The following is a 26,430-nucleotide window of genomic DNA, read 5'->3' on the forward strand; positions in this document are numbered from 1 at the left end:
TGTAGATGGTGTATTTTGGAAAAAAATACTTCTATAACTTCAAAGATGTAGTATATTTTTAAAAAAATGAAGATCTGCTAGGAATGTATTGTTCATGCTGTTTATAAAACATCTTAAAACTTGTTAGCACAGTAAAAAGTTAATTTCTTGAAACCTGAGGTTGTGCTGTCCTATATTCAGGATCTAGGAATGTAGAAATAGTACACAAAGCAAGTAATGAATAGGCAGTAAATTACTATTTAGGTAGTTTATTTAGGTTTATAAATATTATTGTCTACAGTCCATACTAATATTAATTTATTGTATTACATTATGCTACTAAATCTAAGCTGCTGGCTCCAGAGAGGGGATGAGTTGGAAAAGTTGTTTGTAAGTTAACTCTCTGTATTTTACAAGATTTATGTGTTAGTGTGCAGTCTTCAAGCGCTATCTTCTGGTAGGGTGAAAGCAAGATCAGTTTTGCTAATGTAGTCCAGATGTTTATTAGTCCTGAGGGTATATGTGCTGTTGTAGTTCCCTGCTGCTGTGTTATACTTGCTTGTAATGCTAGACAACCAATTAAGAAATTAGTTCATGTTAAACTTTCTTTTCCTGGTATGGCTGCAAACTGATGATGTGGTTTTTCTGGTGGAACAAGAGAGTATTCTTTACGTGTTTTCTGTTACTGGTGAATGTATAAACTATTTGGGTGGTGTGGGGTTAGTGTGTTAGCAGCAATACAGAATTTTCAGGTTTTCAGCTACCTCAAGCAAATGGTTTTAATTGAACTAATTCACATTAAGATGTTTTGGTAAGTGAGTCTGTTTTTCTTAATTCTGAGGTTTAATTGGTACTGTCATTTTTAGAGACCATCTGTTTACAAGAAATTCCTCATATTAACAAGGTGTTTGAAAGGTGAGAACCTAAAGTCTATGTGAAGACATCAAAGAGGGAAGTTTTGGCGTATCAGGGTTCTTTTTAATTGTAGCTTTTGTGAAAATGGCATTGCTGCAGTCTTGGGTGGGGTTTAGTATTATGTTTTAACTAGCAATGCCTGTGACAACTGTGACAACTCAGAGTTGTTCTTCTTGTCATGCTTTTTTTTTTTTTTTTTTTTCCCAAACATAATATAGGTATGTTGAATCTGATTCTTACGGAAGCCCAAGGACTATGTGACACACTTAAAATTTCTTGGGGTCTTCTATACAATTTTCTTTTTATTCTGGGTAGAATGTCTGTAAGATATAGAATACATGCCTTTTTTTTTTTTTTTTTATCTGAAGAGGAATCAGTTGTTTTGTTTTTACTTCATTCTGTAAGGTTGCTGGAATGTGTTCATGGAAGTTAATTACTGCAAATTTACAACATTTAAGATATGTTTTAGAAATCATAGCTGTTTAAATCATAAATGCCAATGATGTGTGACGTTACACAGATGTCTGCTATACAGGTAGTTGCATAGTATCCATAATAAACTGTTCGTACTTGCAGCATACATACTAACTTAAAAAAAAAATTCTGAAAGCTTTCAGTTTTTTACTTTCCGATTATTTTGTATTTTTAGTTCATTCAAAAGGAAAAGTCTTTCCTTAAATTCTTGTTCAAACTCATTGCAAATCTTGTCTGGAGTGACAGTGGATAATACACTTAAATCACTGCAGCAGTTTTCATATTGCTGAAAACTCATCAGTTTTAAAGGCATCAAGAAGGTGAGTTGTTTTTAATAAGGGATGTAGGAGTTAAGTGGTGAACAGAATCATAATACAGGCTAAAGGTAGCACAGATGGGTTCACCAAGACAGTTAATGCCCTGCGTCCGTCAGGATTGTGAACAGTGTAGCAAATTGGATCTATTTATTTAGGCGTCTCATAGTATGAACGGTAATAAGATGGAGGAACTGACAGCTCGGTAATGACAATGCCACAGTGAAAGGCCACAGAAGATCTCTTTAAAAGCCCTTGAAGATTTATGGGAAGAAGAACTTATTTCAAAAGCAACTAAAACCCAATACTGTCACCTATTGGAAGTTTGCAATAGGTTTCACAATACTATTGCTGTTTTTTAAGCCCCAGCTGTTGAAGTGACTAGGTAAATCTTTACAGCCATGCTGGTCTGACAGCAGCATAAATTCAGAATAAATATCCTTCAAATCCTTTTTACTTTGTGTTGCTCTTGCATCTGAGCATTACAGTGTTACAGCTGGTGTTCTTGCTGTGTGGCCTTCCTGTTATTTTAAGTGAATGTAGGTAGTAAAGGAAAAGATCAAGCAATATAAGCTCAAACACCAGGATTCTCACTACAAAATTCAGCATGCATCACCAGGAGAGGTTTCATCTAGGTATAAGAAAGAATTATTTTTTTTTCCTGTGAGATCAGTCACTGAAGTAACCTCCCCAGGGATGTGGCAGGTTACCATCGCTGGAGGTTTTCAAGATGCAACTGGAAATTGTGCTAGATAGTCCATGTTCCTTTTCCCATGAAAGGCTGGACCAGATGATCTTTTGAGGTTCCATCCAGTCTGGGCTGTTCTGTAATTCTGTGAATTGTGATTCATTTAAGTTTAGCTGTTACAGCTCAGTTGGCCAATGCTGAAATAATTTTTGATGGTTACTTTCAGAAATGTATTTGTAAGGTGAAATGCATAAAGCAGCATCTTAGACTTTAAAAGAAATATTGGCAGTGTTACAGTACATTAAAAAATCATCATGGCCTGCTCATTACTGTATGGTGTTTTTCCAAAATGTACGTTAGACTCCAAGTATCCAGCTCCACCAGATTAGATCATTGCTTAGGACTTGCTGATGGTGACCTACATATGAACAGGCACACAAAGGAAAAAGATAATTATTTGATACACTGGGAAAAATCTTGTGTGTTTGTAGTTGTGTGTAAGTACAGATCGTTTTACAAACATGCACAGGCATACAGTACCATTAGTTCACCTGCTTCATGATGGATGGATTCTTCCTGCTGGAATTCTGTAGAAGTCAGGCAGCTAAGAAGTAGTTGAACACTCTGCCCTTAACTGCTTCAGCTGGAGGCAGAACAAACTTTTGCTGTTGAAAAGTATATCTAGACATATATGAGAAAAAAAATGTGTGCCATGTCACTAATGGCATAAATACGTATTTATCCATGGCTTTCAAGCAACTAATTGTAGGGCATTAATTAAATTAAAACCAGAGAAACGTACAGACCAACGAATGGTGCTTGTGGTTCTGGCTTTTCTACAGGAGTCAATATGACATTATTGCATAGTGTTGATGTAGATGACTAAACGGTCTAAATAAGCAAAACTAAGAATGTTCCTCTGAATAACTTTTGTCTTCTGTCACTTCTGAATTAAAATAGAATTTCACATGCAGCATGCAGTTTCATGTCAATTGATGTGCAAAATCACTGTAACTTTCTTTCCCCTTACCCTTCTCCCTAGGCAACTCATTGCTCCACAGCCCCATGCTAGACCTGGACAGTGATGTGCGTCCGTCACCAATTGGCCATCTCAGTCAAACTGCATCATTGAAAAGGGGCAGCAGCTTTCAGTCTGGCCGTGATGATGGTAGGCATCGGTCTTATCTGGAAAAACAAAGCTGCAGTTTCCTATGTCCTGTGTGCAGCGTAGTCGAAGAAAGCCAAATGGAAATCCACACTCTATGTGTTTGGTTTGGTTTGTTACCAAATAAAATTCTTTATTCTCATGCATTACCATTGCTTACTAAAGGGGTCCTCTGTGTTTTTTGCAAGCAAAGTGTAGTTCATAGCTGAAATCTGGTTCTTAAAATATAGTCAAAGTAAGGAGTATTTTTTTTCTACAAAACCAGATATATTATTTTATATATATATATACACATAACCGCCTACTGACTACTACCTTTTGCTGTTGTTACACCTTTTGTGTATGTTTACTAAGATGTCCCTCCTTGCATTTTCTCCTTCTTTGACTTGACATATCTGGTCCTTGTTGTCTAATTCTGTAAACCCAGAAAAGGAAACATAGTGTGTGACTAAGCCTGAGCAGTGTGTCCACAACCAGCTGAGCCCTTATGTGTTGTTAAGTGTCTTCAGCACCCTTGTCCAGACAACTTCATTTCAGGAGTCTTTCAGCGGTGACATCACGAGAGACACAAAATGTTTTTTTCATAGGATAGGTCATTTCTTACCAAAGTAATTTTTTGCAGAAAGCAGGTTTATGTAAAAAACTTTCTGCCTTTCATCTGCTTTGATGTTACTTTCTCCCAATTCTGTGGACTTCCTTGAAGCACCATCTATAAATATCTGATTATTTTTAGGTTTTTTTAAGCAAAAAGAGGAATGAAGGGAATCTTTCAAGAACACCGAATGAGTAATGAGTATTGTACATTTTTCTGCTGCCACAGCGTATCTTCATGTGCAAGACAAATTGCATCACAGCTTGAGGTCTAACGTTTGTATTTCAAAATGTAAATTACACAGACTCTTCCAAATATACATGTATACCAAGTAATTACGTTACTGCAATACTGTTACCCTTGTCCTTTCTCAGCCCAAAGCCTTGCATGAAGTTGATTAACAAGTGTTACAGAGCAAAGCAGTAAATTTTTGGTTGCTGTTGGATACTATCCACTAACAATACACATGCCACACTTAACGTAGCAAACAATATCCACAATTCAGTTTCTTTTTCCATTATATGAATTGTTTTGCATGCGTTTCTGCTTAAATAGTTGTATCTATGGAAGGCAGTTCCAATTCAATCAGTTATCTTGCTTTTAGAGTCTTAGTTATGGATCCATAACCTCTTACAAACTGGAAAAGATAAGTCTTAAGCAAGCTTTGCAGATTCTTTAGCGACCACTTTAAGATTCAGTAGAAAACTGGAGGACTGGAGCATCATAATAAGCCACCACAAAGACCCTAGAGTGGAAATGAGTGGCCTCTGAGTTGAGGGTTTTTTGGTACTTTGCACGTGCCTACTGCATGCTTAGAAACAATTGAAAGCTCTACTCAGACTGGAGAGCTAAAGTGAACCAACCACTTAGGATATATGTGCTGGAGCTGCCATTGCAAATATGCCGTGATGTGCTCTGTCTTCAGGTTGCTTGTATATCCTTTTGGGGTTTAGCAAGTTTGAGGAATGACATCTGAGGGGGTTTTGGTTTGGGGTTGGGTTTTTTTGTTTGGTTGGTTGTTGGGGTTTTTTAGGTGTTGGTTTTTTTTTTTTCCCCAATGTGATTGACAGTGATTGTCCCTGAGATTGTTTGAACAAATTATTTTGAATTCAAAACTGCAGCATTCAAATAACATTCAGCTCTTTCTTCAGCATATGTTCGTGAGGATATGTAAACAGTAAGTCTAGTTTCATCTTTAGAATGTTATAGCAGAGATTATAATAGAATAAAAGAAAATTTCTGCTTTAATATAATTGGAGCTTTCTTTAACAACAAAGTCAAAATATCCTGAATTTATTGCCAGAATGTCCTTTTGGCATGATGTGCAGTATCTTATTCTAATAAAAATCTGCTGTCTGCAGGCTCAGGACTAAGCCTGAACTATAATTCCTGGAGGGGAAAAGAATTTCATACATGAAGTAAATCTTGCCAGTGTGTTTCCAGTTAGGAGCAGACATCCCTGATTATAACCTTGGGTTGTTGCTGGAGCTTTTGGCAAATATGAAATGGTTTTTTGAAGAAGCTGAAATCTTTTGGTTAGAACTTGGGGTTTGTTGGTGTTACAGAGCCTCTGTTGCTGTAGTACTGTTGGCACAGCTTCCTGGCATAGTCACAGCTTATGTTAATAAGAGGGGTTTCCCTGCTTCTGAGTCTAGTCCAGTTCCCTGACAGTCATAAACCAAGCTGGCAAAAGTAGTGCTCTGGCATCCTATCTGTGTCCACCTTGTGAGCTTTGCTAGTTGAGTGTTGAAGTTTTCATGCCTCCTAAGCAAATGCTTCACTATCAGCAGAGTTACACTTTAGTTATGTCAGTCTCTCTCCAAATTTTGAGCTTCCATTGTGATATTTTAAAATAAAAATAAAAATTTCAAATACTAATCCAGAGTCCCTAAACCTTTGGCCATGAGGAAAAAGAACATTTTGGGTAGTGCAGCTGTTTATTCATCCACTAAAGAAATGGACCAATATTTGACCCACGTCTCGACAAATGAATGCTGCTGAAGGCATACTGTATTTCAAGGAGATTAAGGACTGACTACCAACACGATAAAATACTGAGGCTCTGGTGAAGCCTACTAGTTACCTAATGTGCTATTAAGGCAGCTATTTTTGCCTAACTGGTGAGTTTCTGTTCTGTGTGGACAATATTCTTTAGCAAAGGCAAAAAGTGCTGTTTCATCCAATGTTTTTCTGCATTTCCTCAGTTATGATAACACCATGTTTTTAACTTTATAATGTATAAAAGACCAGATTTTATATAAAAAAACTGCGCACACCAACAACAATTGACCTCTGTAACTGTGTGTGTTTTGTTTTTCAAAAATATGCAATTTCTTTTTCCAAGTATTTTGAAGTGGACTCTAATTCTTGAGGTGAAATATAAGTCTCTTATCGCTATTATACCAATACCTTGTGTATTATTGAGAAAGCTTCAATGGAGAAAGCAGGTTAAAGGAAACTTTGTGAAATACTTTTCTATATTTTCTGTGTTAATTAGTACTTTTCTTCTGTCCCTGTTCAGCTTTATTTTTACCCCCTCCCTGTCCCCAACCTCCCTTTGCCCCATTTGATAACAAATTGAGAAAAGTTATCTGCTGCCAAAATGTAAGCTGTTTTCCTGATGTGTTTTAATAGCCAGTGTAGTAGGTTTGTGAAGTGAGAGATACCACAGTTACATGTTATGATTGTGTTCTTCTTCCAGGAATCTCATTATATGATTAGCGATACATTTATTGAGTTTTAACAATGATGTTAGAATCCCCTCTGTTTTTCAGATAAAAGATTTTACCAAACAAATGAAAATAAAGGTGAGAGGTTAGCAACTTGCCCCGGGGAAATAAAGCAGATTTTCCAGTTTCCGTTGTCTGCCTTAATCACTAGCCCGTCCTAGCTGCCCTGTTTCTTCAGCACCACCACCTGATCATTTGAATCTTCTACTGTCTTGATAGCTTTCATGTTATCTTACCTTTTAGAGTGGTTTGAAGACAGAAGACCAGCTGAATGAATTGAATAGATACCCCTACAAAGGAGCCTATTCTTTATATACTGTCATAGCGCTAGCATCTTGTAAGCATATGACAAGAAAGAGCTTATATATGTATACTGTTTATATTCACATATGTGGACCGGGCCTTAAACTTTTTCATTCCTGCCTGAAAGGTTTTGTATTTACTGCTTAGTCATTTATATAATACAAAGCAGCGGCAAGCTAGTAGTACAGTCTTTATTATTCATTCAAGTTTTTCAATTTTGCTTTTTCCATCTTCTCTCCCACTTTTAGCTTGGCGATATAAAGCTCCTCAGCAAGTTGTATTTGTTGAAAAGTTGACAAAACTTGTTGTAAGTCAGCTGCCCAACTTCTGGAAGCTCTGGATTTCTTATGTGAATGGAAGTTTATTCAGTGAGGTATGGGTTATTCTATATAAATGACTTTTTAGTAACAAGCTCCGTAATAATTATGTTTGAAGTATTGTATTTCACTGGAAGGACTGATGACTTATTTTAATTAGAGAGGTTTATAAAGCAATAGACTATTACACATTTGAGAGATGCTACCTTGACTAGTAAGATGTCTAGCAATACTAACTAAATATAGAAGTGAGATCTTTATTTTAAGTTTTAAAAGAATGCTTTTATTTAAAAGAATAAAAGCATACAGTGGAATTAAGAGTTCTGCCAGTAGTGTGTGTTCCAGATGCTGGCATCTATATCTGTGTAGTTCCACCTCTTACTCATAGCTGGCCAGCTGCCCTTCATCAGTGATCTGAATAGCAAATTGCATGAAGGATAGAGATACATAAAAGACAAAGTCATATGGAAAAATATTGTTTCCTTTCTGTGGAACAAGAGTACTCATTTCTTGATCTTTAAGTATTTGGAAGTGAGGATAGGTTCAAGACCACAGTTGCAGAATGACCAAGGCCCAGAGTAGTATACACAGACATACTGTAGGGACTCTAGTCTGGAAGTGCAGTCAGGTGCAATCAATCACCTGTGCTTCTAGTCCTTCTTGCTCAGATGATCTGAGTTTTATAAATTATGTAAATATAATCTTGATAATCCAAGGGGGGGGGGGGGGGGGAGGGAAGGTAGTGATTCATGACGTTCTAGTTTTGTATGTACACTATTAACAAATTTTGAAAGGATACATTTCATAATCATTTGATACGGGTAATAGTCAATTTACCATCATAATCATTACCGGATAAATACAATAGCTTTGTGGTTTGTGTTATTGCTAAAATTTGGTCATAGAATTACATTATATTTTACAGAGAGTTCACTTCTGGTTCTCAAGCCGCGTTGTTTCTTTTCCAGAAGGGGAACTGTAGTGATGACGTACTCCCAAAGGGCAGGTCTGACAAAGACAAACACATCATTGAAGTGTAGTGAAAGGCAGCTCTCTGTTCCATCAACAGATTCTAAGGCGCTAATTTACACCTCATCTGCATAGCTATCACTGGGAAGTCCTGCTGACTGCAGTTTGGATTCACTCATTCTGGGCCCTAAAAAACTCTGAAGACAAGGTCTATAAAGAGATGTAGAAATAGTTAGGACAATACAGAGCAGGTGGAAAATAAGCAAGCTTTTGGACATGTCTATTATTCAGATCACCTTCTATATCGAACCTAAAAATTCATGCATCTAAAACTGTTTAACTGTTGCTATATCATCTCATCTTTCAAGATTTTTTTTGTCCTTACATGCTTACACTGTCCTGCTGTGCTTAATCCTTAAGTCATAACAGCTACAAAATCATCCCTAAAGCAGAACTGCAGCTTTTGGTAGAAAATAAAACAAAAACCTTGGGAAAAGGAAAATTGGAAGTGAAAACAGTGAAAATTTTGCCATTTTCCTTTTCTCTAACTAAAGAATTAATTTCTCAAGCAGTTATTCTATTTATTGCCTTGGTGTGTAAATCAACAGATTGTTTTCATATGATGATACTAATAGGTGCTATAGCCCTTTATATGTTGAACACAAACTAAAGAGCGTTATAGCTCCAGTGAAATCGATTCTGTTTGTGATCCTCATTGTACATGAAACAATCAAAAGAAAGATACGATATTTACTCATAATATTCAGTGAAGGAAGTAGAATCAAGAATAAACCTTAGTACTGTTGACTTTCAGAAGAATAATTAATTTCATAAGGGAAATGACAGCCTTTATATTTGACAACAGTATCATTGGAAATTAGACTTTACGAATTCACCTGTTAAGTTATCATAATAGGTTTTTCAGAGTACAGTGAAAAAGAAAGCAATTTCTAGAGAAACTAAGACTTGAACTGTAAACAAGGTTGAGAAATTCTGCTCATGAAAATGACTGCAAATGGAAAATGCACTGATCTTATGTCATGTCTGAAGAAAACTGTTTCCATGTATTTAAGAAAAAAAAAAAAAAAAGAGGAAGAGGTAGTTAGGTAGTTTTCCTGTTAGTCTTTAAGGCACGCTTACTCTTCTTCTGTTGGGCCAGATTCTGAGCTTGTGAGAAATTAATCCCCATACGTTTGATTTCTTCTGCTCCTTTGGTCCTTACGGAAGCCCCCCAAGTTGTTGGGGAGAGAGGCGGGATGGTACCCTCAGTTCATTTTGTGTGGTCTGCATGCCACGATGCACTGAGAGTGAGTGTGAGGAGAGAGTGGCATAAGCTAGAAGACTTCTTCTAGAGCACCTAAGAATATCTGTTAGACATCACATTCAAGACTCAAGGTTTACATGTTTTTCTATCAGAAACCGTACAGATTTTAATTGTCCACGAAGAAATTTCTTTTACCACATGGCTTGCTATTTATTGTCATTCAGGAAGCAAGGTGATTGCTACAGTTTTTTAAGAAAAGTCCTGTGAAAAAGGTATAGAGGGTCATTTCAGTTAGCTTATTAAGTCCTCAAGACATTTGGAAAACATGGAAAGAAAATCCACATATATGAATTCCAAACTGTATTTTCTCTTGTTCAGTTTATAGGGTTTTGGGGGTATGTGGTGGTGTTAGTTCTGAAAGGTCAGCTATATGCCTTAAAACATTGTCAGTTAAAGATTTACGTGGTATTTTCAACAGTTTAAAAAGTTGAGTTCTTTGAATCACTCTAGGCGAAGTCACAAATGTGAGTAGTAACCGTTGGTCTTACCACAAGATGGTTTTGGTCTGTCTGTGCAGGAAAGGTTTAAGGTTGGTCTTCAGTAAAACCACTAAGAAAAAGAAAAAAATAAAAATCAAAGATCTGTGAAATTATATTTTTTTTGGTGGTTTAATCCAGCTGTAAAACAGTGTGAATTTTAAGTTGCTACCTGAGGTTTAAGGGAGTGCAGCTTATTTCCTTTTTAAGGCATTAGAAGACAGAAGTGAATATTACATGCAGCAGTAACTCAAGTGGTGTTCTCAACTGAAAGTGTATAATTCGGAGCCTTAAAGTATGAGTTTCATAGTATGTATTTTCCAAAACTATTTGACAATTTTATTTTTCTTTTAGTTTTTGATCACTTCAAATTATTTCACCTTGAAAATCCTTGAAAACCTGAAATGCTTTAGCAAAAGAGGGAGTTTGAAAAATACAGCTTTTCAAATGAGTGACTTGAAAGCGAACCGATTCTCTTTGAGAACACCCTCTTCATGGTGTTGCGCTTTTCGCCCAGTAGATGTTGCTGTACATACATGAAAGGAGATTTTCTAACTAGAAAATCCTAGATCTGCGCTCAACCCAGTATTTGAAATAACTTTTTCATTATAATTTACTGTGTTCTCAGTAGACTCCACAGAAGGCTAGAACTACAAACAGGAAGACTATTAGTCAAACCATGGGTTTTTTCAACTCTGTCTCATGCAAAGTACTCGTGTTCCTCAGTTTTCAAAGAAGTGAACTGTCCGTGAAGATACGGATTATTTTACATTTGTTACTATTACAGAACTCTTTAAATGAGAATTGTCAACAAAATGCTGTTGCTTACACAAAAACCCCTCAGTCCTCCCCCTCACATGTTACCGTTCCAAATTGCCCTCATGCCAAGAAGTATCTCCCATGTCACATTGATGTCCTTCTCCAGGCCGCTTTCATGCTGAGGAAATAAGAGTTCCTTCATATAAATTTGATCCACAATTGGGCTATATATGTTTTAGCTCTCACTGACATGGCAGTGAGAAAACTTCAACCTCATGAAGTTTGTATTGCTTGAGCTACTCTTACGCTTGTCTCTGACTTTGTCTTAAAAAACACATTGTCCCTCAGGTTTAAACATTAGCACATTTGTTTAGAGAGAGAAAGTCTTTTCGTATTGAGATGCCATGAGTTAGTTTTTATAATTGCATCATAAACTCATGGGTTTTCACTTCTTCACCTTGAAACCCCTCTTTTCAGAATTGTTTTAACAGTGGTTATGAGATACTTACACTTTTCAATTTTCTCATTTTCACAAGACTGCTGAAAAGTCAGGCCAAATGGAAAGATCAAAGAAAAACGCCAGGCAAAGACAAAACGATTTCAAGGTAAGTTATGGGGGGAAACCCTTGCTTTCTTTCAGTTGTCCTTCAGAGGTATATACTTTAGTGTCACCGCCTTGAAAATTAGATTTCTTAAATCATCTATGTGCCCTGATACCTCCTTCTCCTCTACTCCCTACCATGTAGAGCCACCTGTATGTAAATAATACATTCCAAGCTGGTGTGTGTGGCAACTACATGGCTGTTTAAGTGCTTTGATAGAGTTTTTGCGTGATTTTTCTTTCCCTTCTTCTGATGCAGAAAATGATTCAGGAAGTGATGCACTCTCTGGTAAAACTTATCCGTGGAGCTTTGCTTCCATTCAGCCTCAGAGAAGGAGAATCAAGACAGTATGGTGGCTGGGAGATGAAATCTGAACTGTCTGGCCAGTGGCTAACACATGTTATCCAGACTGTAAGGTAAATGGATCTATGGACCTACAAAATTATGCTAGTCCTGGAATATGTGTGTTTTTAAAACCAGTTGTTTTGTTTATTGTGTTAAGTACCCTGAGTAGTGAGAATATTAACATTTTCAAAAAATAGGATTAAAAAAATCACTTATGGCAGATTTAGGATTCTGTGTGCAAGTATAATTAATAATGTCTCATGATATAGCTTCATTACATAATAATAGATTATGTTTTTTCATTACCATCTTATGAAAAAAATTGAATAAAATACTTGTTTGGCACAGGGTAAACGCTCCACGAATGAAACAGGATTTGGTTCTTTAGGGTAGAAAGCAATTAATCTGCTTCATTTACTACAAGTCTTCCCCATCTCTGCCAGAATGGGTGAAAATAGAATGCTTCTTACTATAGTATCATTCTTAAATTATGTTTAAATCATTCTTAAATCATAAAAAGTTGTTTTATGGAAGGTGATATTCCTGCTTATAATGTCATTCTACTTACAATTATATTTGTTTATAAATTTAGTAATGTGCATGTCATTAATTACAAAACGTCTCATTAATATACAGAATGTGCTTCTATTTGTCTATGGAGGATATAAGAATTGTCATTATTTTTTTGGAAACTTGATTATTACCTGGATATGATACTATACTTTTTATCTGCAGTTTCCAAAGTAGGTGACAAGCGAAGCACAGAGGAAGAAGAGAAAGGGGTATAGTCACATACAGATATTCTTATTGCAGATGGATGCAGACGCATCACAGTGCTACATACCTGTTAAGTCTCCTTGACGCTTTCCCAAAGTCTGTTGTCAGTTACATTATCTGTACTTCAAGCATTTAGAAAAAAATTTTCCATGTGAAGTTTCTTATTCTAGCTGAATTTTATGGAAAGCTTCCAATTTAAGAAGGAGCTGACTTGGCATTTGATGAAAAGATCTAAAGGGGCAAGGGAACAGGCTTTGGCACCAGTGTTGCCCTTTTATGAGAAGCAATCCAATTTCACTGAAATTATAAAATTCTAGAATTTAACAGTTGCACATCTGTAATATCGACTTGGAAAATTTAACCAACAGATTCTCTAGAGGTTGGTTGTGCTGCCGAGTCCTGCCATCCAAGGTATGATCCAGGCTGTGAGGTTATAGGATATGTGAAAAGACTCTTTTTTTAGAGATTCTCCTCTCGCTTTCTGGCCACTGCCCTGGTAATCAATGACTGAACTGAGAGCTGGGGGAATTTTCTCTCCCTCCCACTCTTTTCCCCACCTCATGTTCTTACTGATGCCTGTGCTGGCAGTTTAGTAGTGAGCTAGACTTTAATGCAAAGCAGTCAAAAGTAGAGAAGAAAAGGGGCAGTCTGGAAGAGGAACTGAACATACCGTGATGGGGTACTGACCAGTGATGACCAGGTCAGAAGCTTTTGCAAGTGCTGCAATTCTTTTTGAGCCCACACACTTTGACAATCCAATAAAACCTTGTGACACAACAGCGATGAAGGTGAACTCTTCTCCTGAAGAGTCTACACATTGCATAAAAACCTTATTTATTGCAAAGTTATGTAATAGCTTAGGTCTTATTTGTATAGTTTCTAACATAAAGTCATTATGAAGTACATGACAGAATTTCACTCTTTTCAGCCATCTCACAAATGATTTACAGTTCTATTTGTATGGAAGAATGTTGAAACTTACAAAATTAGATAACGAGTTGTCATTACATCTGTGTGATCTCAGTTTCTCTGCTTGTTTATATGTATAACACAGCTTAAAGTGGGGTGGTTGCAGGGTCTTTCCCTTGTACCCCATTCTGTCATTGCCCAGTATGAATAAGCTCCAGAGGATAAATTAGAGCTATGCAATAAAGTGAAGCTATTCAGAAGCTTTAGCTTTACTGTAAGGGTAGAAAGGTATGTATTTGTTAAGGTGAGTTATAGGAAGAAAAAGATTACCTTAGGAATGTCACAGCTGTGTGCTCCCTTAGAAATGAAATCAATGCTAGACTGCACAGAAGTCCTGTACTTAAACTTCTCATAGATCGGTATTTACGTGTTGTGTTTCCTGGATGGCTGAGATAGTAGATTACATAAGTCTGCACTAATTCAGTAGTTGTGCTGAGTAGATAGCAGCCTTGTTAATCGTAAGGGTTATGATGGTTGGTGCGCAATACCAGGGTAAGGAACTGAAGCCCGCAGGTGGATGATTGGAAACGTTCCAGTTAGTACTCAAACTTGTTTGCTTGTGCCTTCCTGCTTCTGTTCCTTGGCATTTTCTAGTACCTGTGCAGTAGGGCAGATGCCAGTGGCGGCATTTGAATTGTCCTTGCTTAAATATGCAAGAGTCAGATAAAAGCAGTGAAACTCACTTTGTGCCCCTAACTAAAGTCTGAGCTCAACTGCAGGCTTTTAGTTAAAAGCCAAAATACTATTCGTCACAAGCAACTGCTATGTTACTATTTCTACAGGAAGAAATGGAAATGAAATGTTTCCATCCTCAGCTACAGTAGTTGGTGATTTGTGCCCAGTCAGAGTTGGGGGCAAAACAGTGAATGAATGCACTCTTCACTCCTTAAATGTGTATATTCTTGGCAACCTGATGCACAGCCACATCATCATTTATGGCAGTGACTGTTGTAATGCAGATAAACAGTATCTTGGAAACCCTGTTGTGGACCTAGGATTTGATCTAGGAATTCACATAAAAACCGCAAAAAAGCTACTCCTGCTCCAAAGCCATTACTCTTGGATCATAAGACAAGAGATGGATGCAGAAAGGTAGGCAGGGAAGTGCAAGAGGTCAGTGTGAAAAGTTGGCATGTTGCTGCGATGACATTAATTATTGTAATGTTACAGAAAAATAAATCTGTATTTGCAAGCTTCTAAATTAAGTAAATAATTAATCTTCTCTGAATAGGATAACCAGCTTTCAAAGATACACTACGGATGGAGCTACTGCATTCGCATGCACAAAAAATGTCTTAAAAAGTCAATGAAGTTATATTAGCTTAAAAGATCCTGCAGATCTACACTTCAGTCTAACTTTATTTGCTTTCTAGGCTTAGTTCTGAATCTCTTACTGCACTCGAGATACCCAACGATATGCTTCAGATCATCCAGGATCTTATTTTGGATCTTCGTGTACGTTGCATTATAGTGACCTTACAACACACAGCTGAAGGTAATAGAAGGCTGCAGATCTCTTTGCTTACTGTCAATTTTTTTTTTTTCTCTGATTAGGCCAAACAATGTTCTGGAAGACAACCATGTTTGTTACAGGCATTGTAGTGGCAATGGATTCCACTGAGTTCTGTAATATCTCACTAATGTTACTCAAGTATTTCACTTTTCTGACAGAAATGTGTGTTAGGAGTTTTTTCTTCCCTTAGTTTAATGAATACAGTAGTTTAGGTCTGTTTCCTTTGGGTTGAGACAGTTTTACAATGCCAGTGATTTATCTCATGATGCAGCTTTTCCATATTGGAAATATATTTTATTTTCTTTTTTGAGTTCTCGAATGAAGTGAAGAATGAAATAAGTAGTGTCCCACTCCCAAGAAAAAAAAAATCCCCATCCCTTTATAAAGTATTTTAGTTGTGTGTTTTCCAAGGCCTTTTACTAACATTATAATCCCTAGGCTTCCTGCTGTGTACACAGTTTTTGCCATAAATGTCTGGATTGTCAAGGGCAGTAACACATTCTCTAAATCTAATGTGACTGTATGTGCATCAGAGGCCATTCATCTTACCATTCTTTTATTCAGCTTCGAAACTTAAATGTGAATGAAGTAAATCTTCCAGAAATAAATGTGTCTCTTAAAATCAGGGCAGATTGATCTACTAATTCACTTAGCTTCCAAAAGACTAATTACCTTCAATGTTAAAAAAAAACAAAACTAGGGCTTTTTTAATCTTAAAGTTTCATCAGGTTTTAATCTTTAACATGTGATTCATCATTATTTTGAAGGCTGACATGGAACTAAGTTTTTTACTAAAGCCTGAAGTGTGCAAAGCACGGGTGGCTATAATAAGCAAATTTTTAAATTTTTGGTGACATAGCATCATAAAGCCTCTGTAGTTTATTTAATATAATTTTGATATGAATTGTATTCTTAGATATCAATTCTTTTATTATATCCCATTTCAATGTTAATGTTACTTTTCTGCTTTAATATCAAGCTAGCCATACAAATACATAGTCTTGTCTCTTTAAAACTCTATACAGAAAGTATTACCACTGTTTCAGATGTCACTTGAAGTATGAGGATGTCTTTTTTGCTTTTCTTCACTTAGCACAATTGAGATCAATTATATATGTTATTTTATTTTATTTTACTTAAGAGGTAGGTGAAACGGGGGGGGTGGGATTTGGTTGGTTGGTTTGGTTTTGTGTTGTGGGGTTTGGTTGTTTGTTTTTAATTGTACCATGAGGATGGTCCTATTGGACTGACTGCCCTCTGTCCAGCAGTTGTGACTGATTCCTCAGATGACCCGACTGTTTCAAAGAAAGAAAGTATCTAGCTCCAAACCATTTTGCTGACAGTTCTTAGCTTATTAAATCTCTGAGCATCTGTCTAGCTTCTCCAGTGCAGTCCAGAGAGCTCTGATAAGTGATTAATGATGAAGCTCTCAGCAAAAAAAGTCTGCTGTCTGACTAGTTTTGCCTACTTGTTGCATCATGATGATAGCCTAGTTCTTTGTTCAGATCCAGTGTTTCTGCTGCTTACATACTGATTGCTGGCCACATGTGTTCTGTGGAGGAAAAACTCTTGTGGTAGTCTGTGCCTTAGGTTTTTATAAAAGATTTACCAGTCTATGTGTGTACAATTCTCTGTATGTCTGAACATCTTTATTCATACTTTTTTTTTTCCTTGAATCAAAAGAAATCAGATCCCTTGAGATTCTAGTATGTTATGTTGGCTGGATAATGTATCTCTCTCTGATCTAGCCACTACCAGCAGCCTTCCTTGACTTCTGCTTCCATCCCCTATCAGTTCTGTGTGTTGGCTGTATCCTCAAACAGGAGAAGAAAAAAAGATGCTTGCCTGTCTGATGACTCTCATTCCATGTTGTTGCACTGTCTTATCTATGGAACCCTTTGTTTTCTCTGTTGTTTTTTGCCGGCTAAAGCAAAGTTGCATTTGTGCTGTGTGTTTAGATGTGTTTTTCTGGACAGGACCAGGTTAATCAGGCCCTTGAAGAAACTTGTTTTTAGGGAACCAGTGAAAAAGTAGTTAATGGATACTCTCATGGAGCTATGTAGATGGATCTCGGCTGTAGTTATATCTTTAAAACGTAAGTCAAAAAGGTGCCTCCTGGACTTGAATCTCAGCTCTAGAATCTCTCTGAAATATGAGCTGCATAGATTGCTGATAGAAAGTTCAGTCTCATCTCCTGTTGCAGCTTGTAAGTTGGTAAAGGCATTCAGATTGGTTAAAATTTTTAACAGAGCTCTCTAATGGTAGCTATTTAAATAGGACACATCCGCCCACACACAGGGGGTTCTTGTTGTCTTATGATAAACATTATATACTCACACTGGTCCTGCGAAGCAGCCTGTGTTCTTTCCCTCTTATATGTGTTCAATGGTCATAAAGGTCATGAAAGTCAAATTATGTGAATGCCAGACTAGACAGGGGGTTTACATGAATGTATCTGACTGGAATTCAGTGAGCAGTGAAATACAAGAAAGACATTTGTTGTATTAGCTCAGAACAGAATGCAAAGTTGAGCAGCAACAAAAGCATGTAAAGGCTGATAAGTGCAATCTAAAGCCTTGCAAGAATATTGGTTGAATTAAGAGGTTTACTAAATAGGCAAATGAGTAATTATTCTGCACAATCCTTTAATACTTTTTGTCCTCACTAAGCCTATACTTCCGTAAAATGTAGCATTGCAGGGTATGACACCATAACCAAGCTTCTTAATTTAGCTAATTAAATCACCAAGGTAGTGAAGATACCTTTCAGCATGCATTAGTTATCCTCTTTTCTTCAATTTTGGGGAGAGATGGTAATTCACCAAAATTTTTGCTCATTTAAAAGGGAGTTTCATGGTGTACAGACAGTTCTGATGAGTAATTTGTGTGTGAAAAACTGTATGTCAAAGCCCCCATGACCTGTACACAGTTCATCTTTGTTCTGTTTACAAGTCAATTAAGCCTTAAAAAAAGTGATGGTGCAGAATGCGTGCATCCATAGAGGAATTTTGTTTACAGTGCATCAACTTTTGATTTGCATCTTGACTTAGCTCCTGTTAGCTTCAGTATGCCTATAGAAATTGGCACCTTCTGATTAGCAGAAGAGAGTGGTTTTTGCATATGCCTTCATGTATTTTTGAAGAAACTCTAGCAGCATGTATTCTTGACCCCAAGTGGGGACCCTGTGCCTCTTTTATAATTGTTAAATATGAATTATATGCTGCCCTTTCTGTCTTTGCTAAAATACTAGGTACTTGCTCTTTCCTTTTTAATTGAACTGGAGTGTAATAGACTAGAGACCTGGGTTCTTAAGTGCAGTATTTTATGTTGTGATTAAAAATTTACAAAATAAGAACAAACCCAAAGCCTTCACAATATTCCTTTAATTTTAATCTTTCCAGTAAAAGATGTGCTTCATGCAAGTCTTGCCATGTATCATAGATACGGTTCTCTGTGTGGTGTCACCAGCATACCATGTATGAGTTCCATTCTTAGTCACTTGAGAATGCTGAAAGCTTTGAAGCTTTTAGTGCTATTTGCTTGTATGCCTAGTCATTGCAGTCCCAATGTCTGTGGTTTAACTTTTCAAGTTCAAGGAGGTTTTAATAATGAAAATGAATACCTTCTCCTTCCCCCTCCCCCTCTTGCTCTGTCTTACAGATATAAAGAGGTTAGCTGAGAAGGAAGACTGGGTTGTTGACAACGAAGGTTTGACATCGTTGGTGGGTATACTTGTGTGTCTTGTAGGCACATTCTTTGCTGTATTATTTTTTTTTGGCAAGTGTAATGAAACTGGTTTCTGTATTCTCCAAAAATTGGGTTATTTTGGACTTTGTATGTGTGCATACTGGTTATCTCTAGTTTTATTAAAATATGAAAATATAGGAAGATTAAAAATACAAACTTTTTTGTGCAGATGGTACTTACTTACAGCACTCTTAACAGATTTCCAACACCAAACACAAAGTTGCCTTTTTTTTATTTTCTTCCTTTACCAAAATTTTTATTTGTACTCCTTAAACCATTAGGTCTGAAGTAACTTTTAAGTGATAACGCTAGTACTAGACAGCAATATTTTTGAAGGTACAAAACAGAAAGAAAAAAATATACATAAAAGCTTTGCGAATTTGTGAGACATGTAAGAACTGGGCACCAAAATATGTAGCATGACTTTCTGCTCTAATTAGGGTAATTAAAATGTATCAGTATAATTACTACTGACCAGCATGATTTTGCTGAGATAAACAATAATACCTTTCATTGTTAAGCATCTTATTTTAGAGATGGTTTCTTGAAGTAAAAAAATATTTTTGAGGTCACAACAAGTTCAGTTCACATGAAAATGCTTCATAACTTAGTAGGCACACTACCATGGAATTGGTCTGTAGCTAGATAAATAGGTCACTTATATGTTATAATGAGAAATTGAACTGAAAAGCAACTAATTTAGGAGATTGCCTACACACAAACAACAGATGAGTTGAAACCAAATTCAGATAAATTAGTGAGATGCTTTCTGGAAATAAACAGTAATGAGTAATGCCTAAAACATAGCAAGCTCGTTGTAGGTGTGACTTAAAAACAATCTGCGAAAGCAGAAAGGGCCTGTGGGAGGGAGAGTTGCTTTGTGTATTATCTAAGGCAATGCTCCACAGACTGCTTTAGTTTTTCTTATTTGCTTCTATAAATACATGTTTGAAGTTGAGTAGGAGGACATTAAGCAGTCACAGTATACACATTTGTAGGAAGGAGTGTTGTGGGGCAATTGTAGTATTATAACCAGATTTACAGCCTCTAGTCGAGGTTTCAGTTGCCGCAGACTTGGGCAAGTCCCTTAACTTTTCTGGTTTTTACTATTCATCTGTAAAATGGAAGGAGGAGGAAGGATCTTCCACAAAAGCTTTGTTTCTTTATGCTTTTGCTGTATCCTAACCCATCTTTGTTTAAAAACTACTTAAGTCCTTTTTGTATTCAGGAATTGCCCATGAATTCCTTGTACACAGCACTTCTCGAGATACTTTTTTGAGGCTTGAGACATGCCAAATTGTGATGGTGCGAGTTGTGTTGTCTATGGACAGGACTATGTGTTGTCATAGCAGTGTTATTTATCTACTAAAGTAGAGTTAGTTCATTATGGTAATGTTAGAGCAAAAATTGTACCAAAAATTAACCAGTATAAACAAGGACCAGGCAGTCTCCTTGGGGGACGTTTTAGATTTAAGACAGAAACTGATTTTAAGTTTACAGGAAATACTGGTTGGTAATGCCTTCGGCACTTATATTCCAGGTAAAGGATACAGTAAGACACAGAACCAACTTCCCTCAGTTTCATAATAGCCAAAGAGTAACATACCTGAACAGCTTTATTTTCCTGAGGTGTGATATGGTTTTTTGTGTGGAAACAAAAACACAAGAGCAGCTTGAACTGCTATTCTCTTCTTTTAAAAACAATTATTACAGATTGTCTTAGTGGGTTTTTTTCCCCCCGTGATTTTTCAGGTTGCCATGCAGGCATCACTTTCATGATCCACCTCCACCTCAGCATTTACAGAAATAAAAGTTACTTCTAAACCTAAAGCTGGTGACAAGCCATAAATTATCTACTGGATGAAAAACAGGTTTACACTGTTTAGAAGCTTTTTTTGTCCACCTCTTTGACCCAAATCCAATAGGATGATGTCCCTCTTTTCTAGAGCAGTGACACTTCTGAGCTTCAGTTGCCCTGTACAGCAGCTTCCTGCCTAATACCAGCAGGCAGCCTCATTTAAAAAAAAAAAAAAAAAAAAAGTGTGACTTAACAGGGAAGAGAGAAGGACAAGGAAAAACTGACTAATAACTGATGCTGTGAACTTGTTCACACTTATAGAGTGAAATTGATCCATGCATCAAGACATTTGTACTTCAGGTTTGGAAACCTGAAAGTAAAAAAAGGCCCCCAAACGAGTGGATTATTTTGCTTTCACATGAAGGAAAAATTTCAGATGGGTTTTCTTAAAAACCTTTTGCTGAAATCAGGTGCAGAAATATGTGATATCCCAGGTGAAATTCGATCCCAACTTAATAGGGGGGAGAAGAGATGGTGTCACAGGCATCTATACTCTAACTGTCAATATATGCTACCACAAATAAGCTACAAAAATCTTTCATAACCCTTTTAGAAGAGGCTGTTTGGCGTAGAAGTCTCTCATTCAGATTAAAAAAAATGTATGTTGATCTATGGTAATAATTCTGTGGAGAAGTACAGAAGTACATCACTACAAAATGGTCTTCTGGTAATACATGAATCAGATTTTGGGGCAAGGAGTGGGATGGGGCATAATTTGAAAATAAAAGGCTTCCTAGATGGCATGGAGCATGGAGATTTCAATGTATTTGCGTAGTATATACTTGACATGCCTATCTAAAGCTAACAAGTAATTTGCCTTTCAGCCATCCCAGTTTGAACAGTGCATTATCCATTCCTTGCAATCTCTTAAAACTGTGCTGGACTGCAAACCTGGAGAGGCCAGCGTAAGTTTTGATTTATGCTGCTTTTTGTTGTTCATTTTATGTAAATTACTATTGGGTTTCAGAACAAGAACTCTTAAAGAATGATACAGGGGTATAACTTTCCTCCTTGTGTACACCCTTTTCACTGCTGCTGGCCTTTAGAATTCTGTTTGTATTTCCTTTGTTAGGGGTAATTGTGTGTGTATGAGGCAGATTGAACCTATATTTAAATCTTTAAAGCTGTTGTATTGGAAAAAATGCTACTACTGTAATTTTCAGATCGCAATAGATGTTATTTTATTTACATGGAGGGGGAAAGGGAGGGGCCATTCCTAGGAGCTACTCTTCACTTAATGTTGCATCCAGACTACTTGAAGAACTTAAATTCAGGTTTTTACTTATATAAACTTTATTCTAAATCAGGAGTCCTGATTGTCCCCATCCACTGAATACCTTGAAGACCTGATGGATTGTGATACTGATGTTTTCTTTCAAATTTCAGTGATCTAAGGGAGTTTAATACTTTTCCAAAGTCCCTTGAGCCCCTCTATGTGGGTATTGTTTCTCTCTCTCCTCCCTTATTTTAATTTTTATGCTTAGCTTGTCTAGTTTCTTAATGGACATTACTCAAAAGAATATTCAGTGCATGGTGAATCCTTCTTGTTAGGGTGCAAAGATCTTTGAATATCCTGGGAGCTTTTGCTGCAATTCAATTAGCCAACAGATACGTATCACATGTACTAGGTGCTAGGACTTCTTTCCTTTTCAGCATGTTATCTCTTCATGCTTGTCAAACTGTTTGTTTGGACTTGTATTCTCTCTCTCCCTATTTTTAGAGCGGGGAAGAATTGAAATTGATCCATGAGAAAACACTGTGTCCCGGCAGCTATTCCTATAATTGCATCATCTCTTTAGGGATAGGTTACTCAGGCCTGCCTTGAGAATAAGGCCATGTGAAACTGTTCTGCTAAAATAATATGCTTGCATCTTTAGGTTTTCCAGCAGCAGAAAACACAGGAGGATGTGTGCCAGTTGAGCATTGGGATCATGCAGGTACCTTAAACGCTTTTAAGAATGAAATTGTGAATGCAAATGATCAACAAAAATGTGTGCTTTGTACCCTGCCCACCTCCCAAAAGGTAGCTTAAGTTGATGACTCTGTTACTCGTCTGATACGCTCTGGGATACTGAGAAATGTTTGACTTTAAAAGTATATAGAACTTACTAGCTGAATCTAATGATATCAGATCCTCAGATGGTGACATATTCAAGTATTTTACTGATTGTGACTGTTCAAGATTTTTCTGACAGTTGAGGGATGCTTGCTGAGCTGACGTCATCTAACATCGACATACTGCAGCAAAAGGAGCAGTGCTGGTTTTCATCAGCTGAAGATCTAGCCTTTAATTTTTTTATCAGAAACCAATATTCTTTGCAACAAAGTCTGATATTAAAAAAAAAGATATAAAAATATATACATAATAGCATGCTTTAGGCTTTTGAAACATTTTTATAGTTTTTTCAAATAAGAAATCATAAGCCAAAGCAAAAAATGGATTGTAGTGATGCTTCTGTGATGTTTACTTGGGGATCAACTGTTCAGACTGAACACCTGAAGACTATTAATGCCTTTTTTGCATATCAGCAGATTATCACTGCATAATTTCAGACATGCATGATGAAATTCACTCTAGCAGGATTAAAAACTCCTGTGTTTTTTACTATAAGTAAACTGTGATGCATATAAATTGAAAATATGCATTTAAAAAGTGTAACTAAAATGTTACTGAATTTATGTAAGGTTAAGACAAAGAAAGGTGGTGATGATTGTTCTGCTTCTATTAACTATAGTAAAAGTAAATTTAAGAATTTTTTTTTTTATTTTTTTTTTAGTTCTGGCAGAAAATGTAGATCTTGCTTTGTTTCCTAGGTCTTCATAGACTGTTTGGAACAACTGAGCACCAAACCTGATGGCGACATAGATACAGCACAGTAAGTGAAATAAATAGGACCTAGGTGTAGTATCCTGAAATTGTGAGTGCAAGTCTCAAATTTGAGTGGTGGTGTGGTTTTATCCCATCTGGTATTTCATATTTCTTGTGAATACTTTTGCCTCTGATTAGTGATGCTTTGAAATAAGAGCAGATACTTTTTATGTCAAACAATTGAGTGACATCACATAATAGATGTTGTACAAGATAATGACTTTTTTTTCATTTTATTCAATGACAGGAGTTCTGTGCTGTAGAAGCGGGTATGTTGGTTTTGACATGATCTTACACAGAATGAGTTGTCCTTGTCCCCAAGTAATGTCTAGTCATGGAGAAACAGCCTCTGCTGTTTTTTCTTCCCTTTTATTTTGGCTGGTTCTATTGGTATTTCTGCTAAATTCTTGAAAGTTTTTGTTTGATAACTGCTTATGAGCCATTTACTTCAGAGACCAAAACAAGTCAGAATAGCCCAAGTTTACAAGAATTCTTTGTGAAAACCCAGAGGCTTGGCAAATATTGGTACCTGCAATATGCATTAGAAAAGGCAAATTAGCTGTGTTCCTAATGCCACTTTTTCTTTACGATTTGGATGACTTTGGCTGGATAGGCATAAAACCAGAACAGAAGACGTGGCAAACCAGAGAAATAGAAAATTGAAATGCTTTAAGAAGGAAAGGTCTGTAGCAAGACTAGTACTGTCTGTTCACAGAGTTCCTGCAAGCTTTGTGGACATCTTAGAAAAACTGAGAAAATTGGCCTGCTGCTTTATCTGATGTGAGGGGGCTTGAAACAAGATTCTTGTCTTCTGTTCCAACTGTTCATTTGAATCCACTGTGAATCAGATAATCAAAAGCACTATACTACTCACTTTTTAAACAATTTTCCTAGCCTTTCAGTTGACGTTTCATCTCCAGATTTGTTTGGAAGCATTCATGAAGACTCAAGTCTTTCTTCAGTAAGTTTGGCTTCTCTTTCTAAAAGCTGATGTGAAACTTAGTATTTTTGAAAGTTACAAGAATGCAGTCCTTTTTTATTATTGTTTGGGTTTTGTTTTCCTTTTTTAGAGAGCAATTCTGTATTCTAGAGACATTCCCTAGGTACATATGTATATAAGCATAAGAAAATACAAGGATATAAGACTCTTCTTAAAAACACTGTTTGTTTATGATACCTTAGTGTACCATCTTAAGCTAACTAGTAAAGACATTTTTTGAAACCAAATCCTTCTCAGAAACTAAAATGGCATCATTGAAATCAACAGAAATAGCACTGATGTTAAGACAGCTGAGGATTTGACTTTTGATTTATCACCTTGTATTAAATTATAAGAACTGATCTGATTATTAGTTGCTTTTTAAAAACCCTTGAAGATACAGATACTCAGTAACGTATATGAAATTACTTTAATAAGAGTAAATTTTGATTATTTGTTTGGATTTGGGTTTGTTTTTTAGGAAATAAAAAAAGTTTTTTAATATTTTTGGCATTTTGACTTTGGTTAATTCTCTTGTAGTCTGGTGCCTGATGAAAAAATGTAATTGTTCCGTGCAAGAAACCTAGTGAGAACCTTTTGTGAAGTTAATATTCCTTAGCACAGGTTTTAAATGTTGTCAGAAGCCCAGCGTTGCCTCGTTTACAAGAGCAATAAACATTCCTGCTATAATAAAGCATCCCAGATTGCCAAATCAGGCCAAGTTTCTGAATTGCAGACTATAATAATTAGTTCTTTATATCGTGTGGGGTTTTTTGCAATGCATAGATTTAAATATTAAATGTTGACAAAGTAGCTTTTTGTGGCCGTGACAATCTCCCATATGTCATAGGTATGAGTGTTTAAATAAAAATAAATCAATAATTTTAAACAGTTTAGTTTCCATGGTATCATATGAATTTTTTTCTGTAAATCTTCTCTTTCCTGATTAATAAGAACAGAGAAAGCAAGTGACAAGAGTAAGATTTATCGCTGTATTTTTAAAATTCTTAATTTTTGAATAGTCTGTATACCAAATGATTATAATTTAAACTAGTAGGCATCTGCACATCTCAATACGAGTCATCATGTTACTGGAATATGAAACTGTCAGTTCTTTTGGGTCTGAAACCCAACACCATTCTTAATCAGATAAGTGCTACTATGATTACTTCAGTGCCACATACTTTTGTTTTCAAAATGGTGTTGGTGTTGATTTTGTATTTCCATCAGAGGTTAAAAAATGTTTTGCCATTGGGAGAAGGAGAGGGAAGGAGGGAAGGCCAGACCTATTTAAATAGTAGTTCTGTCTTGTTTGGTTCTTAATCTGTTTGGAAACTATACCTTGTTGCACCATTCTTGTCATTTTAAAAAAATCATTGAAGAACAGATAGCCACCTAATTTTTTTACAAATTAACAGCTGAAATTACATCATGTACTTCTGAATCTTCTGATATTTTAGAATGGGTGAGTGCATTCATTCAGTACCTGTTTTGCTTCCCTTGTGTTAGCCAGCTTCATGTGCAAGTGAAGATGATATTTAGTTAATTTTATGATGGTCATAATTCTTAGCGTATTTCTTGAAACAAAGTAAAAGCCAGAAACAGCTTCCTGGAAAGCTGTCCAAACCTAATTTTTTTAAAGGAGTCTTAACCATGTTTCTGTATTAGTCACAGCTGTTCCAGTGAATGCTCCAGATCCTACGTGTTCACACTACATGTTCAATCATCATAGCTGATACTCACTCAGTTCTTGGTTTTCTATTGACAA

At 36.4% G+C, this 26,430-nt stretch overlaps 1 protein-coding gene across 2 annotated transcripts in view; it reads left to right on the top strand.

The window, feature by feature from the left end:
- EXOC2 (exocyst complex component 2) overlaps positions 1-26,430 on the top strand; it is a 133,687-nt gene that overhangs the window by 65,332 nt on the left and 41,925 nt on the right. For both annotated transcript variants that reach the window (XM_055798805.1, XM_055798807.1), the window contains exons 12-21: positions 3,413-3,538; positions 7,408-7,532; positions 11,541-11,609; positions 11,865-12,022; positions 15,071-15,192; positions 18,870-18,931; positions 21,639-21,719; positions 22,692-22,751; positions 23,629-23,690; positions 24,578-24,644. In XM_055798805.1, coding sequence (XP_055654780.1) covers positions 3,413-3,538; positions 7,408-7,532; positions 11,541-11,609; positions 11,865-12,022; positions 15,071-15,192; positions 18,870-18,931; positions 21,639-21,719; positions 22,692-22,751; positions 23,629-23,690; positions 24,578-24,644 — 932 coding nt within the window. The remainder of the gene's footprint in view (positions 1-3,412; positions 3,539-7,407; positions 7,533-11,540; positions 11,610-11,864; positions 12,023-15,070; positions 15,193-18,869; positions 18,932-21,638; positions 21,720-22,691; positions 22,752-23,628; positions 23,691-24,577; positions 24,645-26,430) is intronic.

The sequence above is a fragment of the Falco peregrinus genome, chromosome 3 (genome assembly GCF_023634155.1).
Source record: "Falco peregrinus isolate bFalPer1 chromosome 3, bFalPer1.pri, whole genome shotgun sequence".
NCBI classification, from domain to species: Eukaryota; Metazoa; Chordata; class Aves; order Falconiformes; family Falconidae; genus Falco; species Falco peregrinus.